Consider the following 20,277-nt stretch of genomic DNA (forward strand, 5'->3'; position numbering starts at 1 on the left):
CATCTCACATCTGTTTAGTTTTATTTAATTATACCAATTTGAAATGATTACAATATATTCTATAATTCAAAATACATTAATAAAATTTCATTTAAAGGCAGTAGTTCAAATAGTGAATCCCTAAACTTAAAAATTAATTAAGAATTCTACAGTTTCAAAATTGGCTGGCTCACTGAATTTTACACTGTTTCCGTTATTGCCACATGGTAATACAGTAACACAACTTTAGCTGATGAACAGAAATACCTCACATCCTTTGTCAAGATTAGATTTAATTATGAGTTCTGAATTATGTAAGATCTTCAAGAGTGAAAACCTTAAGTAAAATGCAACCAGCCTGTACTGATGATCATGAGCTGAGGTATTCACTTAACATCTTTAAATTTAAAAAAGTTTTCATTTTCTTTAAATAACATACAAATCTGCCTAGCTAAATGACACCTCTTACCACAATGTTCTCTACTTTATCTGCACATAACACAACCTCCAATCTTTAAGTATCAGAAATTATCAAACAACCATTACTCGGCTTTCTTTAGGTACTTTTTTATTACTTATTAATCTCTAATTGCTTCTCCATTCCTCTTCTTGCATTCATTTCCTGCACTCGATTTCAAAGAAAGCTTGAGCCACAAGCAGGAAGAAGAATTGCATAACCCTCTAGAAATGCATTAGCACAAACAAAAAGTACCATATGCTTTACCTCAGAGAAAAAAAGGAGAAACACATAATTATCCATTTACTTTAAGATAAATTTCAATCTTTAAATATGGAAAGCAGATCACAGGTCTGTTCCACCATTCTGGTTAAACAATGAAGCAAACCAAAAAACTGGTGAACAAAACAGAAGAAACATTCTAGAATGTTCATATTAGTGCCCAATCCAGAGGATTTGGGGGTTGTTGCCATATCAGAGTTCTAACATGTTCTATGCATTCCTGGTTCTGAGCAATATGTTAAATGGCTGCATTATAAATGTAAATGAGTAGAATTTGCTTGAATTTTATAAATGGATTTCTTTTTTTTATCAAACATAAGGTCCATAAGTCCTGTTAATTTTAAAGCAACAGTAAATATAAGAAAATACTGGTTAAGGTAGGATATAGAGCAGACTAAAGACATTAGATTGATTTCATTTTAAATTTTATTTAAGCTTGACTTTTCAAATTCAATTACCAAAAATTTTTGGAAATATTCTGAGGGTGGACTTTGGAGACAAAATGCCACCTAGTTCTGCCACTTAGTAGCTAGCTATATGACCTTCAGCAAGCTCCTTAACTGTTTCACACCTCATTTTCTCATCTACAACAGGGGAAGAGGGGATGATAAACAGTAGCTATCTCAGACTTAAAAGGGTAATAATATATGCATAATCTTCTGCCCTTAAAGGAGTACCTGATACATATTAAGCATTCAAAAAGTGTTAATTATTATGTCACAAACTGTAATTTTTAATATTTCTATTACAAATTAACTGAGGGGTAATAATAGCAAACACTCAGATATACAAAAAACCTCAAAAATCCCACAAGTAATGGGACATTTACTTATTCTTCTAAATGCTGGCTGACATACACAGATATGTAATCACTGACTAGTAATCCAAGGATCAGATCACAATTCAAGGTGGGGCTTGACACATTACTGTTTATTTTCTGAGTAAACATCTGAACTGGCAAAACCACAAAGCATAAGAAAGTTTTTACAGGTGTCCCCTGCTTTTTGGAAGTTTTACACCACTTTGCTTTTTACAAAAGACCTACATTAGTACCTGTTTTTGTTAACCAAAACAAATCTGATGAGTATTTGCACTTTCATTAAAAAAGGTGAAGAGGGGGGCGCCTGGGTGGCTTGGTCGGTTAAGCGTCCGACTTCAGCTCAGGTCATGATCTCACGGCCCGTGAGTTCGAGCCCCGCGTCGGGCTCTGTGCTGACCACTCAGAGCCTGCGGCCTGTTTCAGATTCTGTGTCTCCCTCTCTCTCTGCCCCTCCCCTGTTCATGCTCTGTCTCTGTCTCAAAAATAAATAAACGTTGAAAAAAAAAAAAAAGGTGAAGAGTGAAAATAGCGTTGGACATTTGTTGTCAGTGAGCAATTGTGGAGACAAACTCACACCCCAAGCTCCCTCTCAGGGACCCACACTAGCACCTGAGCATCAATCCACCATGGTTTTGACTGTGTAAGCATCTGTGCTTTAGCTCGTTTGTGCATCCATTAGCAAGATATTTCCTAAGGTATCAGAAAAGCCTAAAAGAGGGATGGGGGGTGGGTGGGGGGAGGGATGAAAATGCTCAAAAATTTTTCTATATAAATTGATGGTAATTGCTTCTTTGCTTTATGAAGTTTCATTGGAATGCTCTGCTTTCGGACAACCTATAACATCCTGGAGATGAATAAAGAGATATATTTTGTTCTATTATGTCCAAGTAATAAGCTGCCCTTTCAGTCCAATGGATACAACAGACTTTGATGATTTAAATAATACAACTTATCAGACTTCTAATTAGCCCTCTTGTTATGAGTCAAAATGCATCTTTTTAAAAATTTCATTTACTTTTATTTGCATACCAGCTGTAGCTAGAAGGACTTTGAAATACTACATGAAATTCAGGTAAAATACCTTCCACAAAATTTAAATGTATAAAGCCCTCAAAGAGAAGAAATACTTACCCAACTTGTGCTGCTTCCTTGAGTTTTGGTAAAGAGTAAAGATGAACCTTGCAACACGGCCCAAGAAGACAACCAGTTCTTTCTGTAATTATAAATATGACCAACTAAAACTTTGCTACTTAGTTTTTCCAACTGCATTTAAAATATTAAAACCTACTTAACAATGTTTTCCACAATGTATACTCATTATTGACATTCTAATTGTATTTACTGAGGATATAATGCCCCAAATAAATGAAGCTAATAGAGATAGAAGTTATCAGAATAACTATATACCTAATTAAGTTCTCATGGACTAATCCAGCACACCTGTGATCAAGGGTATGAATTTATTCTGAAGTAACACGAACTGAACCCTTTATTTGGCAAGAATTACCCATGATTAAAAATTAGGCAAACATGACCCCTTCACCTAATTCTTTATAGATACATATTGTTTTATATTTCTTAGTATTCTCCCTTCCCCTAATAAGGCTACACAATGTAAGTGATAGATACTAGGTACATTACAAGTATACAATAAATTACATACTCATTGATCAATGAGGTTACTAAGATGAGGGTTTTTTTTAATTGTCCTAAATTACAAAATTAACACATATATAAAACTCTAAATATAAAATGCATGAAGAAAAAAATGTATAAAGAGAAAAGTCCCTATTTCTTCTCCTTCAACCCACATTCCAAAGACAAGCAATATTTACCTTATAAGGAAATTCAACTGCTGGCAGGCTAAAATGAATGTCAAATAGGTCTACTACAGAAATTTATGAAGGCCTACCTTACTGCCAAACATACTGACGGTTTTGTGAAAATTCTATGGGTACTAAAAAGATTTATTTTCCTTTTTCAGAATGCAGAACTCAATACATATCAATTAGACCTACTTTATTAGTTTTTATGTATACTTGAACTTCATGGATTAAAAGTAAAATAAAGTTTACTACTACTAAGTTTCTATCTAATTTTCCTTTTATTTCCTGGTGTTTTTGTTTATGGTAGTTAATGCTACTTACTTGGTGAATGGCTATTCCTAATGATTAGATCTTTATTGTGGATTTATCCACAGTTTTTATCATCTTAAGTCCCCATCTTTGCGATGCTTAATGCTTTCCTTCCCCCTGCCCCCCTCCGAAATGAACATGTCTGCTATTAAAAGCCCTATTCTTGCTTTACTTTTTGTATCTTGGACATGCCCTTTTTTTTTAACTCTTCTGAATCATTTTTCAGGTATCTCTTTTATATATAATATTTAGGTGGGTTTTGTTTTGTGCTTCATCTATCTTTTTCTTTTAATAGAGGAGTATAGACATTGACATATGTTTAGTCCTTGTGTCATCTTTTTGCTATATTTTCATTTCATTTTATTATTTTGTTTTGTGTGGATCTCTTAAGATATTTTGAAGAGATTTATTTTTATTTGTAAATTTATTTTATACTCAATCTTCTATTTCTAGAGAGATCATCTACTGATTCCCTCCTCTGAAAAATGCTAAAATTAGTGTATTTCTACTTTAAATAAACTTTTTGAATTTAGTTTTCAAAATTAGAAAAACTATAGAACTAGTAAACATATTAAGAATATTGAATATTAAATAGTGAATTAACAATAGTTGTCTCAAAGACTGAAGCACTCGTGGGACTGAGCTGCAAGCGGAATTAGTCACAATTTTTTTCCCCAGGAAATTTTTCCTGGAAAAAAACAACAAAAACAAGACTGATGATCATACTATGGTTATTTAGTCTTGAGCATTTGGCAGGTAGACATTATCTCAAAAATAAATGAAGTGAGCGTGTCATTTAAATGACAGTATTTGTTGACAATAAAAAATTAAAGCTTTCAAAGGGTAAGTAGAATTTGGGAAAGCCTGGCATACCCACCACTGTGATGTGGACAATTTTCCAATCCTTAATGATTTTTCTGATGATGTTACAGATTTGTGATTCTTTGATATTATAAAATATGTCAACATTTGAAAAAATCAGCAAACTTTAGTGAACCAGTATTTTCCAAATGATCCACAAGATGCTACAAAATTGTGCATGGGTAAAGACTCATTCAAAGTGCAATACAGACCGATGGACTTTGACGTGACTAAGTAGGAAAGTTCACTAACTGCAACTAACACTTGTGGAGTTATGGTGTAGCAGAGAAATATGTGCAATAACCTAAGAATATTAAACTACTCCTCCCTTTGCCAGCTTTATATATGAAAGAGAGGATTCTCTTCATATACTTCAGCCAAAACAATGTGTCACAGCAGACTGACTGCCAGCATAGATGAGAATCCAGCTGTTTTCCATCAAATCAAATTTCAAAGATTTGCAAAAATGTAGAACAATGCCACACCTCTCAGGGAAATTTTTTGTGTTGGAAAATGCAGGTATTTTCCTTCATAAAAATGTGTAATTTTGTTATCTGTGTTAGCAGATAATGGGTTATAGTTTTAAGAGTTGCAATACTTAAAATTTCTTAGTTTTAATTTCTTAAAGTAAATAGCTATAGCTATAAACTACATAGACAAAAGTTCTTTGCAGTATTCAGTAATTTTTAAGAGTTTAAAGGGGTTCTCAGATCAAAATGTTTGAGAACCCTGGATATACACAAAAGTAAAAAAACTATTTTGTTCAACTCCACACAAATAAATCTGAAGATGAAATGGATGATTTTCTTAGAAAACATAAATCACCAAAAGTATTCCAAAAGAAGTCGAAAATCTAAAAGACTACCACAGGAAAAACAAAAACAGAGAAAGTGGCCAAAGAACTATCTGCACTACACATGCCCAAAAGGGAGAAAAGGAAAAATAAAGACCCTATTCACAAGTGACTCCACCCAAAGAACAGATGAAGGAACAAATAATTGCAGTATTTGTAAAGCTATTTCAGACCACTTAAAAGAAAAACTTCCAAGTACTAAAATGGGACAAAGACAGTTCAGTTAAAGCAAATCTTAAAAACTCAACTATATGTAAATTTTAAACTCTTCTTTACACAACAGACTGATCTCTGTTGACTATAAAATCACAGCATTTTAGCAGTTTTTAAAAACTGGGGAAAATCCAACTTAGCTTATAGAGTTAATTTCCTTGATTCATTAGGAGTTACTACACATTAACCAAAAAAGCCAGCAACCCAATAGATAAGCAGACAAAGGGGATGAACTAGCAATTCAACAACAACAAAAAGACCTACAAGTGGCTTATGATATTCTACCACATTAAATATAATACAAATTAAAAATATCGTTTTCTCTCTAATCTCTATTAGCAAAGATCAAAAAAGTGGGCAATATATTGAATTGGCAAAGGTGCAGAGAAATCCACTGCTATTAGAGGTATGAACCGATTCAGTGCCATAGAGCATAACTTGGAACACTATCAAAATGACTACTGCATATGGCTTAGCAAGTCCACTTTTGTAATTTATTCTACAAGTATATTTACATACTTGCAAAATGAACTATGTAAGATGTAATGTATGTGTAATACTGTTTGCAATAGCAAAAAAAAATGTAATCATTCTAAATGTCTACCAGTAGACAAGGCCTATTTACCTACCTGCAAATAATGGTTAAATAAACTAGGGTACAGCCACACAATATTGCAGCAGTTAAAACCAATGGGCAGCTCTACATGAACGAAACAGAACCATCTCCAAAATAAACTCTTCAAAGACTGTTTAAAAAATTAATCTATGCATATACAGATGTATATATCTTCTAACTCTGGAAGAAAACACTATTTCTCATTAGACTTAACTAGTTGCCTCTAGGGAAGGGAACTCATAGATGGATGACTGACTTTTGGCTAAATATTATGCATATCTTTGTTTTTTACCATGTGCACTTACTACTTACTGAAAAAAATGTTTGAATAAAGCTAATGCTTGATCAGAATCCTCTGCTTTATCACCTCTGAATCTAGTACCACCTTTAAAAATGCTAAGACAAAGGGAGATTTTCATACATTTCATGACAATCCTACATACATTATATTAGAAAATACATTATTTGAAATTCTTATGAACCTTTTAATCATTTCTACTATAACTATATTCATTGCTTTTAATTTCAGTCAAATAATACATGTCAGAATATTAATGATTTTTATACTTACCGAACCTTTTTCCCATTTTCAGTAATTTTTGTTACGTTTAATAATCCATATTTTTCTTGACCCTATGTAACAGAGTAATACCATTTACACATCACTCATCTAGACAGTAAAATCTAAATTCTTATATATGATTAAGACAAAATGATCTGGTACTCTAAAAATCAGCTTAAAAAAAGATTAGTCAGTATGTAATATGCTTAGTTCTAAAGTATGTTAGGAATACAATTTCCTAGTACTTCCGTAAGGTTATTTTCGGTAACTTTACAATTAAACCTTTCTTCTTCTCAAGTCACAGCGGCCATAAAGTACTTTGCTGTCAAATTAGGTTTCCACATGAACACTACTAGTCAGTATTGGGAAAATGATTTATGACTTCCTATTGAAAGAAAGTAATACAATGCTATAATGATAAATACTACAAAAAGAAATTATTTGCTTTGTATTATTTTACAGCAGTACTGCCTGAAAATTAGTTAAGATACTAACCTCCTTTGTCAGAATGTAAAAATAACTAAATAAAACAAATGCAGTAACTGTATTAATAAATTACTCAAAAGTCAATGTTTCTATGCATAGAACTGGCCTTAATGTGGCATTAAAAAATTCAGTATGTGCTTCATTAAACATACTATCAGATGGTAAGTTGGGCTCTGGACAAACCAGATATAGTAGTTAGCTGATGTCAAATAGTGACACAGCTTTATCATCAAACCCCTTGAAGGCAAAACCACTTTGCTGAAGTTAAATTTGATCTTAAAATTCTTCCAGGTAGAAGAAAGGAAACACTTTCTCATTGCTTAGTTTCCAATATTCAACTGAATTTAATCTACATGAGTTGATGTCTATAGCAATCATCCAAATTAGTAAGCACTGTATGTATATGACAGAACAATTTTACTTCAACCAAAACACACACACACACATACACACCAAAGAAAAAATATTCCCAATTCAGAATTTATTTCTACTTAATTTATCCCTCAGCTATTTTCTCAATGTATTTCCATTAGAAACAGATAAATCTTTCTTGTATGAGAGATAAACATGATGTGGACTGTTTTCTCAATAATGTCTAAAAAATAATGTTTGAAAGTTTTGCCTACTCTGCCAAAAATTCTCATCTATAGACAAAGCTGATAAAGTATTAATGTTCATCATTTGTGGTATAATGAAGACTCGGGAAATACCATATGAAGTTTTACTGTAATTTTTTCATGAAACACAGGTTAGATCTCCTTAGACATGCAAGCCTGATACTTCTAACAGTTCTCTATTGCCTCTTAACAAAAACATCAATTACACAATTTTAAGTATGCACATTTATGTAAGAATATTCCCAACTTACTATCAGGAGCAGGGAGGGGGGAAAAAAACCCTTTCAATGATACAGGAACTAAGTAACAACAACTGCCAGGAGGGCACTGCTTATGTGAGCTAGGGGACAAGGAATTGGAAGAACAGAGGAGAGGGAGTCCAGCCTGTAAGAATGCCAACCCAAGGAGCACGCTCTTAATTACAGAAAAGAATCTGATGGTTCCCAGAAAGGAGGTGGGTGTGAGGACGGGGGCACTTGTTGTGATGAGCACCAGGTGATGCACGGAATTGTTAAATCACTGTACTGTACACCTGAAACTAATACTATACTGTAAGTTAACTAACTCAAATTTAAATAAAAACTTAAAAAAAATGCACATCTGTCACAGACACACTGGGAAAGAGACTGGGTTCTTGCATCAGCCCACACCTATTTAATCCACACTGTACTCATACTGCACGGAAATATTAACACCGATCTTTTTAAAAAGCATATGCGGCATATCTCAAAAAAGGATTTGAAGGGACCATTAAAAACAACAGTAATGCATTTGAATGGAAATGAAACAAGAAAAAAAAAATGAACGTGTTTAAAATTTATACTGAGGGATGGAATTTTAAATCTGGTTTGATTAGAAGAGGTTAAATGAAAATATCACGCTGAGTGAACAAAGCCTGTCAAAAATGACCACATATTGTATGACTCCATTCTTACGAAATGTCCAGGATAGGCAAATCTAGGGAGACGGAAAGTGCGATTCCTAGTTGTTCAGGGCTGGGTGAGATGTGGAGGTAGAGGAATGATACCTAATAGTATGTGGTTTCTTCCTGAGGTGATGAAAAAATTCTAAAATTGACTGTGATGATGGCTACACAAACCTGAATATACTAAACACCATTTAACTATACATGTAAGTAGGTAAATTGTACAGTACATGAATTATATTTCAGTAAAGCTTTTTATAAAAACAAAACAGGGTCTGAAGAGATAGATGGGCACTTTGCAGAGATTTTAAGATGACATCAGGAAGCTAACAATGATTACAGTATTATTTTCATTCCTAAATTTGTAGCTTTCTTTTTCTTACTGCTAAGGCGTTATACTAACCAGATTTTAACTCACAAAAACGGAGTATTAACCCATATTAACCCATTAAGAGTGGGAAAGGCAGGCTTGGTGGAAAAAAGACTTGGTGGAAAAAAGCACAAGTTGAGAATGGGGAGTGGAGGGCCAAGAAAGGGAAAAGTCGAGGAGGGCAAAGCCTCAATGCGAAGGGGCCAGATGGCCTGGAAGAGGTGTACTGCAGAACAGGAAAGAAGAGTTGTATGATTATGTGGAAAAAAGAATGGAGTCATGCAGAACTAACAAACCTATTCAACTTTTCACTTGAAGATAAAAGAATCAAAGAGGAAAATACTGGTGAGACAGTTCCCTGTGATGGCCATCAGGGGGTACCATGAGTCCAGGATGGTCTAGTTGCTGTCGAACTCTGGAGAAAAGGGGTAAATGGTTTGGGAAATAATTTGCAAATTGTCCTTTTAACTCTATGTGGAACATTTGCAAATTTGTGTTTCTAGTCTAACCTAGAGATTCGCTTTTACCAAAATGTAAATAATTTATAAAAGGTCTCCTTAATAATTATGTATTACCTGTATTTCAAATAAGTTAGAAAGGACTTCTGCTTTTTTTTCTAGATGCGCTAATAAAGAGTATTAGGGTAACAACACCTTAGATTCATACACTAATTCCTGACACCACCACTAAAGTCATGTTCACTTTTATCTTTAATGTTTATGTACCCAGTACTATGTTACATAATGCAAAAGATCAAAAATAGAAACTAAAAAAGTAGTCACTATGTATCCCTTGGGAGTTTAAAACCTTAGTAGGGAGATGACAGGTACATGAGTTAACATTTACACTATTCGATGCAGTAAGAGACTTGGCAATTCAGGAAAAAAAGAAGAGATCATGGGGCGCCTGGGTGGCTCAGTCAGTTCAGCGTCTGAATTCAGTTCAGGTCATGATCTCGTAGTTTGTGGGTTTGAGCACCGTGTCAGGCTCCGTGCTGACAGCTCAGAGCCTGGAGACTGCTTCAGATTCTGTGTCTCCCTCTCTCTCTACCCCTCCCCTGCTTGCTCACTCTCTCTGAAAAATAAACATCAAAAAAAATTTTTTTTAAAAAGAAGAGACCATTGTTATGCTAAGGTTAGTCTGGCAAGGCCTCTGAAAGAGTCAGTCCTGACTCTGACAATGAATGTCAGAAGGAACTGTGTACAACATGTGATATGAACCATAAAAGATGTGATTCAGTTAGGGAATGGAGAAAGAGTTACAAAAATAAAATGGCATCTGTGGAAGCCTTTGCCTCTAAAAAATCAGAAGTATCATATAAGTAAGTCTACTACAGTTCCATAAAATAAGGAAGTAACAATAAAAGTTTGTCTTTTAAAAAGCTTTAAAAGTTTTATTTATTCATTCAATAAATATTTACTGAAAAGCTACTACTCTGTGTACCCACAGAAGTACTAGGGCTCCTCTATTACTGCTCTAATAAATCTTTTCTTTGTCTAGCAGGGAAGACAAACACAAATAGAGGGTCTGAGGTTCCTATAAGAAATAAAAATGAAAAGTGTTATCTTATTTTCTATAATCAAGTAACATACAATTACATGCTACAAAGAGTATTACAGAGAAATCTGACCAAATCTAGAAGATTCAAATGAGATTCTCTGAGGAAGCAAAATCGGAACTGAACTTGAACAAACGAACGGACGTTAACAGGCAAAGATGTGGGAGAGAAATGGTTCAGTGGACAGAGAAATGACATGTGCCAGGACCTTGAGCTGAAAAGCAGGCTCTTTTGAGGAAAGAAGTACAGTGCAGCTGAGGGAAAACAAGCAAGGAGGGAAAAGGAGGACACAAGAAGTGTGAGGTAAGGCTGGAGCATGCTCAGTCTTGTAGTCCTCATTACAAATGTTGATCTTCACTCTAAAAGAAAAGGGAAGCCACTGAAGAGGTCTAGCAGGATCAGCCCAATACAGGGAAGACCAGGAGGGACTGCAATACACAGATTAAGTAAACTTTCATCCAAGTCAAACCAGGTCTCTGAAGAGAAGTCATCTGGAGGTTTTCAGTTTAGGGCAACCTTAAAGTTGAGTTACAGACCTCTAATATTCTTCTGGCTTAGACCCGTCATTGAATTGTACAGCACAGAACAAAAGTGGTGTCTGTGCTCATTAGGAAGAAGGGAAACTGCTTACCTTTGGACTGCTGTCCTGAGGAAAAAAGAGTGAAGTATAATTTGACAGTATTTTCCAGGGATGTTATATTTATTTTAAAAAACCGAATATAAATTTGTCACTTACAAATATGGTATATAAATTATTTAATCATGAAGATACCATATTTTGCATAAAAAGGGGGCTTTTAAGTCTATAAAATGATTAAATTCTTAATTTAAACCTATTTTATGATTATTATCTAAAAAACCAAAGAAAGTTAATAGAAGCCAAAGAAATATTTAAACATTATACTTAGAGAAAATTAACTTATTGAAACTGATTGAAATAACTGGACTATATTATACTATATGCTATCATACTAACTGTATCTTGGTGCTTTGGTGAAGAGGGAGAAGATTCATTTTCAGGAAAGCAGGGTTTTGAGGCAGTTGGAGATTCCTACAAGAAATAAGTAATGAAAAATGTTACTCTATTTTATAGCATTATATTTCTCCCTCTATTCGCAGTGGGAGAGCTTAATAAGGGAAGCTAAAAAATTTTCTTCCTAGTTATTTTCTTTCTATATTCAGCTCTGAAACTAGTATGGTATTGATTTATAAAATACAGATGTCTTAAAGTTAATGAAATATGACATATTTTATTCTAATTATAGTTAAACTTAAATACTGCATACAGAATTACTCAAAAGAAATGATGCATGTTGCCTTAATACCATGATGTTGTATCAGCTTCAACTGACCACATTTAAAATAGGTAAAATCTAAACACTTATGGATAAAAATGTATTAGTCACCATACTAACTGGCTCTTGGTACGGCAGGTATGAATACCCGGGATTAGGCAAGCAACAGTCACAAGAATGACGTGGCAACTGCCAGAATGAAAACTTTTTTGGTTAATGGTTATCTATGTAAATTAAATTAAATGGTTATTAATATTTAAAGTAATTTATAGCTAACTTTCAATTACTAGAAATAAACAAGATTTTTTAAAACACACAAAAAAACTTTAAAGATTAATAACTCTCCAGAAAAAAAATGTTTTAATGTCTAAGCCTACAAGAATATATAACAGGAGCAAATCGATGGTGTGTATTTTAAAAGCAATTCTGGTTTGTCAATATTAAGACATGTTATGTGATTTCCACCACAGATGTTTACAAGACTCTTCATAGAAGACAAGACTGAAAAAACCTTTTTGGTACCCACAGCCAAACTCCATTTAATTTTTTCCATTCCCCTAAATGCTTTATGAATAATCTTAGGAAAAGAGAATTAGAAAAATCATATGCCAACACTTATTATTAGTTTTCTTATAAAACTAAATAATGTGTTTGCACATTCATCTTCACATCTGTATCAGTCTACCATGGTTATGAAATCAGGTACTGTTAGCAAACCTGGAAATTTGTATTAAAACACGATAAAAAAAAAACCATCCACTCCATATCCATTCACTTGGAAAAAAATATTCAGGTTTATACCATATAAAGTTTGTAAACACAGAAACTAGATAGTAGTGAAAGTTTACAGAGAAAATCCCTGAAGGGACAATCTTACAAATCAAACATTCAAAGCCTATATTACTAATGAAGAAACATTAAAAGCATATCAAATGTATCTTTACAAAAAGAAATTACACATATCTAGTATAGCTTCACTTAAGTATTTTTCTGACTGCTTCAGATGTTTCACTTTTTAATTTCTTGTGTGTCTAATATTAAGAGTTTGAAAAAAAGAGAAAAGATAGATTTGATGACCCACAAACTAAAAAATAAGTGAATGGTAATTGCGATTTTTTTCATGACATTATCAGTCCTACAGAAATAAAAACCACAGCAAATGAAGTAATAATATATGTACAAGTAGAATTCTATAACAAAAGTTTTACACTTATTTATGTATATTTATAAATGTATGTGCATGTATATCTAAATGTCTATAATGAGGTTTTAGTAAAAAAAACATACATAGGCAGGAACAGTGCACCCACACATATACATATACACACAGATATACACACATCTACCTTCTCCAAAGTTGTCTGACATCTGAATTAGGACTTGTATCATCATGACAACATTTGCTACATAGTATTAGGTTTCTTTATTATTTCTTTTTTCCTCTTTTCAAAGTCTATTCATTCATTTTGAGAGAGAGAACAAGCAAGGGGCGGGGAGGGGTGTGCAGAGAGAGAGAGAGAGAGAGAGAGAGAGAGAGAGAATCCTAAGTATGCTCCAAGCTGCCAGCAGAGAGCCCAAAGCGAGGCTTGATCCCATGAACAGAGTGAGATCATGACCTGAGCCAAGATCAAGAGTTGGGACGCTTAACTGACTGAGCCACCCAAGCACCCCACTTTCTATTACATTTCAAGTGACACATCCTTTAACCCTCATCATACATTACTCAGCTAGTTTGTTCTGGCATAGTTCCTCAAATCTTAATGTATATACTAGGTGGTGATAATAAATAGAAAAGCTTACTTGAAGTTATTATCTATGATTTCATTTATAAAGTTTAAGGTGTGGGTATTAAAAAAAAAGACCTTTCTACCAAAAATAAGTAAATCTCTGGTCACAAGAAAATCAGGCTATCAGAACTCTGAAACAATCAGGTAAAAAAAGAAATGTCTGGGGCAACTGGGTGGCTCTGTTGGTTAAAAGTGTCCAACTTCGGCTCAGGTCATGACCTCATGGTTCATGAGTTCAAGCCCTGCATCGGGCTCTCGGCTCTCTGCTGTCACCCCAGAGCCCACTTCATATCCTCTGTCCCCCTCTTACTCTGTCTCTCTCTCTCTTCTCTCTCTCTCTCTCTCTCTCGAAAATAAACATTAAAAAAGAAGGAATGTCGTAAGAACTTCAGGCAAGTTATTCTAACAACAGACTGAAAATAAATCTCAAAAAAGATTTTACAAGAGTAAGAAACTAAGTCTCCATCTGCAAAGTAATCATCCCTTTTACTCAAGAATGAAGAGGGAGTGGGGTTGTTTCAACAATGGCTTTTGGGGCACCTGGGTGGCTCAATGGGCCAACTTGGGCCAACTTGGGCCAACTTGGGCCAACTCTGGCTCAAGTTATCTCGTGGTCTGTGAGTTCGAGCCCTGCATTGGGCCCTGTGCTGACAGCTCAGAGCCTGGACCCTGCTTCTAGGTTCTGTGTCTCCCTCTCTCTCTGCCCCTCCCCCACTCATGCTCTGTCTCTCTAGCTCTCAAAAATAAACAAAAATTTTTTAAAAAATGGCTTTTGCCTTAGAGCATTATATATGACAACATACACAAGCTTTGTGTCTACAATGAATTATAATCTGGTTTTTGGAGTTAAATAAATTTTTCTATTAAAAATATCTAGGAATCTCACCTACTCACATTAATCCCAATGCTAAAATATTGAAGCATTCTTCAATAGCACAGGTTCCAGAATTTCATTCCTTTGATATGCCCTCTACTTTCAAATCACATAATATTCTTAAAAAATATAAATTACAAACTGATCTACTACTTCCGTCGTTGTGCTATTAGTTTATCTTACAAACATAATGTGTGTAGACTGTTTCTACAGCTGCACAAAAAACCTTCCATTTAATTTCACAAAAATATTAAAGTCACTAAAAAAAACAAACACAAAAAACCAACTTGTTTTGACTGATTTATATAATTTATAAAGGAATTTACATCTGAAAGTACCTAGGCATAGAGAAACACGCCTTAGGAGAGTTCATTCTGTTTTCACTCACACACCTGAAAACGTAGGAAACCTGTTAATTATGCTAAAGAAAAGTCTGATTATGATAAAATAAAAGAGTCCCCAGTGACAGATATCTTTTTAAAATAAGTTTTTTAGTTTTAGAGTGTTACTACTGCCCTTTCATTTTTACATTAGTATGGCTGATGTTCTACAAATTCGCATGAATTTCCTACTCCATCCCCAAAATGAAGATACAACATAAAGAGAAAACTCACAAGGAAGTTAAAAACATTATGGCTTTTCCATTCTGATGTTTGCATCAAAATTTATCCCTTATTTGAAACAGAGAACATTACTTCTCAGGTTGATAAAAGTCCTTTGTGCAGAGAACAATTAGGGAAACAGAGGAGTGGGATTCCGATCTTTCCAGGGGATGAAGAAAATTAACTAATGTCTTTACTATAAAACTTCTGGAAGACTGAAGATAAACAGTAACAGATATATGATTTTTAAAAAGGGTTATCAAAAGTATTTATCACCTACTAGGCTCAAACGTATACATTATTAAGCCACAGATAAGTCAGTCCACTGTGCAAAAATCAGTAAGCTTCAAAACCAAAACCCATTCCAGGATAAATTGCTGCTGTCTATATATAATAAAACAGTAGTCACCAAAATAGGAGATCCACCTAAGGAAAAAGATAAAAGTATAAAGAATAAAGAACGTGCCAATACTGTCAACAGTTTTTCTCAAAAAGTCCTACCTTGTCATTGGTGTCCAACACAATGGTGCTATGTCTCCACTTTGTTAAAACTATCGGTTCTTGCAGCCGCCTGTCCAGGCTCCTGCTTTTAATTATTTCTCTTTGTTGTTGGGATGAAGCATTATACTAAAAAAAAAAAAATTATACCTCATAAATAATATAAACAAAAGTGGAATCTAAACATGCAGGCTCCAAATGACACATAATGTTAGGCGAAGTTCATCACAGGAATTTTTCTTGTCTCAGTTTTCTCATCTTTGACCACACTGTGGCACAACTGAGATGATCAGGGGTTTTGGTGTTGGACAAAGTTAACGTTAGCTTGGCAAAATAAATATTCAGTCTCCGTGGGTCTCCGTTTCACCAACTGTAAAACAGGCATAACAGAAACACCGTCTCATTCACACCGGTGTTATCAAAGTTAAGCAGTATGGGGGCACCTGGGTGGCTCACTGGGTTGAGTGTCAGACTCTTGATTTTGTCTCAGGCCCTGATCTCACAGTTTGTGAGACGGAGCTCCACGTAGGGCTATGGGCTGACAGCACGAAGACTCCCCCTCTCTCTGCCCCTCCCTGTGTGCCTCTCTCTCTCTCTCTCTCTCTCCCTCTCTCTCTCTCTCTCTCAAAATAAACTTAAAAAAAAAACTTAAGCAGTGTAAAAAGTGCTAAATATTGCCCTAATAGTAGATTCTCAGTAAATATTAGTTATAATTTGTAGAACGAAGTTGTTGAACAAATTTATTATTTTAAGGTTCCTTCTAATTCAAAAATCCACATGAATTCAATTTTTGGTTTAGGTTTTTAAAATAATTATTACATATAAAACAGTATCCTCACATTTAAAGGGTTTTTTGTTTGTTTTTATTTTTGCTTTCATTTATAAGCCAAACATATTATTATTTGTTTCTCTGAAGTGGTAAAACATAGCAGACCAGAAGACAGAGATGGTATTGGTTGGAAAGACCAATCCTGAATATATCAGTTGTGTGCAAAGAACAGAAAGTAACTCCCCCCTAAAATTACACAGAAAATTAAGAATGTATTATCAGTAAGGTATTAAATCATGTGTTTGAAATGTCAAGTAGATCAGCAAGCATAAACATTTCAGAAATGTGACGGTTAGGAGTTATACTGATTTATACAGCCAATTTTAATAAATTATAAGCAATAAAACATAATTAAATGACAAAAAATTACAGGCTACATTCTTCTCCTGAAAGCAAAGGACACCTAATACCTATCTACTTCTCTCACCCGTAAAAAGCCCATCAAATCTTAAAATTTTAATGATTCATTACAATTCCAGTAAAATTATATTATAGGAATGTTTTTAATATTAAAAAAATCTTCCAACATGTTTCTCTATGCCATTTTTTAGACCCCAAAATGAGCCTATATAGGCCCCCTAAACTGTCTCCCAAATCTGTTACTTCATTCTTCACATTAAAATTTGCCAAAGCCAGGCAGTCACATATGGCATTTGTTTTTAAATCACTGTTGCTTAACAATTAGCAATCTTAAAATCTGTCACAGAAGTTCACAAAGGGATCATTTCTAGAATGAACAAAGATGAAACTTAAAGGCTACACCCCCAAAATTCTTTGCCAGAAGTCTCTAAGTGAAAACAGAAATACACTGTCCCTTCAATACAAACATCGCAAGAACTAAAATGTATAGCTGTGTAGAGACATGTATACAAACCATAACAGATACCTACCTTAGCTTATGAGCTTTATAATTACTATAGTTGCTGAGAAATCCTTTCTACGCAGTATCAAAGATAACATAAAACTAAACTGGGTAATAAGCACAATTGTAAATGTGTTGGTGGTTTTACTAGGGCATAGTACATTCATAAAAACAAAGCATAAATAAAATGTCAAACAGAAAATACTGCACAGACAGAAGACAAAAACAAGGCACCACATAATTAGAGAAAGGAAAAATAATTGTTATTTTTGCACAGTTGTGTGCAAAGAACAGAAAATAACTACCCCACAGTTAAAACACATGCACACACACACACACACGCGTCTAGTTAAAAAGACGGCTAAGTTTAAAACTTTTCTAATCCCATTAAAAACACCTTTTTAACAATCTTAAATGAACTTTTATTTGAATTATTTCAAACATATACAAAAGAATAAAGACTAATGAAAACCCACCATCAAGTTTTAGCATATCTAATAGAAGACATTGCTTTAGGTACCCTTTAAAAAAAAAAGGAAAATATTATAGACATGTTAGAGACCCTCTGAACACATCTTTGAGATTCCATTCCTTTCCCTCTTTTCCCAGCAGCATCATATAATTCAGTGGTCATCATTCTCATCACACTTTGATATATACTTATGCACCTATAAATATATTTACCTGTGGAGTTTTAAAAGTGATATAAATGGAATCAGACCACATATTGCATCATTCTTCAACTTGCTTTTTGCATTCAACATGTTATTGTAAAAAACATATCCATGCTGGTGACTATGCAGTTCTGACTCACGTATTTTCACTTCTACAGAATATTACATTATATGTAAACACCACAATTTAACCATTTTGCTACAAATGGATAGGCCTAAGGTGGCAGTACTAATTTATTTATAGTTCTACCAGCAGAACATAATGCTTTGCACTGCCCTACTTGAATTGCTGAATTTATATGCATTTGTATATATAAAATAAATGTTAAGTACACATACACATTAAAAAAATATGTGAAAGGTGAAATGCTAGCTCAGTGTTTTAATTTACATTTTCTGATTACCTATAAATTTGGACGTCTTTTCATATACTTATTTCATGTATTTCCTCTTCTGTGTATTGCTTAGTCGTGTATTTTGCCTAATTTCAACTGGACTTTCTCTTACATACAGAAAGGATCAGGAAGTTCTTTATATATTTTGCTTCTAAATATTTGTAAGCTACTTGAGTTCTTGAGTTTAATATACCTTTTCCTAGTCCATAGCTCAGCTTTTCCCCTAAAAGTTACCTTTTATATTAGTGTTTTAATTTGATGTAATCACATCTGTCAATCTTTCCTTTTATAGGTTTTCGTTATTGTAGTCTTTTTAAGAAATCCTTCCCATTCTGAAGTCAAAGATATTTTTATATAGATTTTAAAGTTTTGCTGATTAAATTTACATCTCTCATCTACCTGGAATTAATCATTAAGTATGACATGAGTCAAGATCTACACTTCATTTTTTTTTTCCATGAGAATAACCAATAATCTTAGCAACATTTATTGCACAGTCCATGCTTAACTCATAGATTTGTAATGTCAGATCTGAGCTTTCTATTCTGGTCTATTTCTCTATATGTGTGCTCTTACTACCCATCTTAATCACTTATTTTCATGAACCTCATCCCTCACATGCCCCACCTCCCATTTTCAGGAATACTTTGGTTCTTCATAGACCTTTGTTTGTCAACAAAATTTAGCATCAGTTCCAAAAAAGGTGGAGAGGGAAAAAAGTAAGTGGAAATGCAGTGTATTTGTAGATTAATGTGGACACTACACTAACACTGGGCCTCCCTGTCCAAAACCACAATGGCATATTGCACCATTTATTCAGGTTTTATGTTCTTCCATTCTGCTCTGAAATTTTCTTCATTAAGATCTTACAAACCTTTAATAGGTGTATCAGTAGTTACAACTCTTCTCGTTGCCACTGCTGCTAATGTAAAGAGGATCTTTATTTCTATCACATTTCAAACCTGACTTTTTACTAGAGAAATGGGTAGTTGTTTTTTTTCTTTTAAGGTTATTTATTTTTAGAAAGAGAGAGAGTACCCTCATGAGTAGAGTACACGCAGAAAGAGAGGGAGAGACAGAATCTCAAGTAGGATCTGCACTGTCAGCTCAGAGCCTGATGCAGGGCTTGATCTCACAAACCATGAGATTTAAGGCTGCCATTTTGTTTTTTATCCTGTTTATCATTCACATTTCTTCTTTCTTACCTTCCTATGGACTACTTGAAAAGTTTTCACTATTAGATTTTAATTTATCTATAGTTTCTTGAATATATCTTTTGTTGGCTTTTAGTGCCTGCTCTAGGAATTACAATTTACATGCTTAATTTACCACAGTCTACTAGTATCAACATTTTACTATTTCAAGTGAAATGCAGAAAACTTATTAACAGTGATATCACTTTACTCTCCCCTCTTTATGGTACTGTATTTGGCTGTTTTAAGTATCATCTCTACCAGGGCACTTGGGTGGCTCAGTTGGTTAAGCGCTGACTCCTGATTTCGGCTCGGGTCATGATCTCATGGTTTGTGAGATTGAGCCCCATGTTGGACTCTGTGCTGTCAGTGGGGAGCCTACTTGGGATTCTCTCTCCCTCTCTCTCTGCCCTTCCCCTGCTCATGCACTCTCTCTCTCTCAAAATAAACTTTAAAAAAGTATCATTTCTAACTACAATGAGTACTTCAGAAATGTTTTAATTTTTGTTTTGAACGTCAAACATAATTTTTAAA

At 34.0% G+C, this 20,277-nt stretch overlaps 1 protein-coding gene across 4 annotated transcripts in view; it reads right to left on the reverse strand.

The window, feature by feature from the left end:
• Positions 1-20,277, reverse strand: part of ARHGAP12 (Rho GTPase activating protein 12) — a 121,768-nt gene that overhangs the window by 20,486 nt on the left and 81,005 nt on the right. For 3 of the 4 annotated variants that reach the window (XM_060659024.3, XM_060659022.3, XM_060659025.3), the window contains 4 exons: positions 15,794-15,919; positions 11,711-11,785; positions 6,788-6,849; positions 2,670-2,751 (listed from right to left, as the gene is read on the reverse strand). In XM_060659024.3, the coding sequence (XP_060515007.1) occupies positions 2,670-2,751; positions 6,788-6,849; positions 11,711-11,785; positions 15,794-15,919 (345 nt within the window). The remainder of the gene's footprint in view (positions 1-2,669; positions 2,752-6,787; positions 6,850-11,710; positions 11,786-15,793; positions 15,920-20,277) is intronic. The other variant, XM_060659023.3, reaches the window with a different exon arrangement.

This window comes from Panthera onca, chromosome B4, assembly GCF_046562875.1.
Source record: "Panthera onca isolate mPanOnc1 chromosome B4, mPanOnc1 haplotype 2, whole genome shotgun sequence".
NCBI classification, from domain to species: Eukaryota; Metazoa; Chordata; class Mammalia; order Carnivora; family Felidae; genus Panthera; species Panthera onca.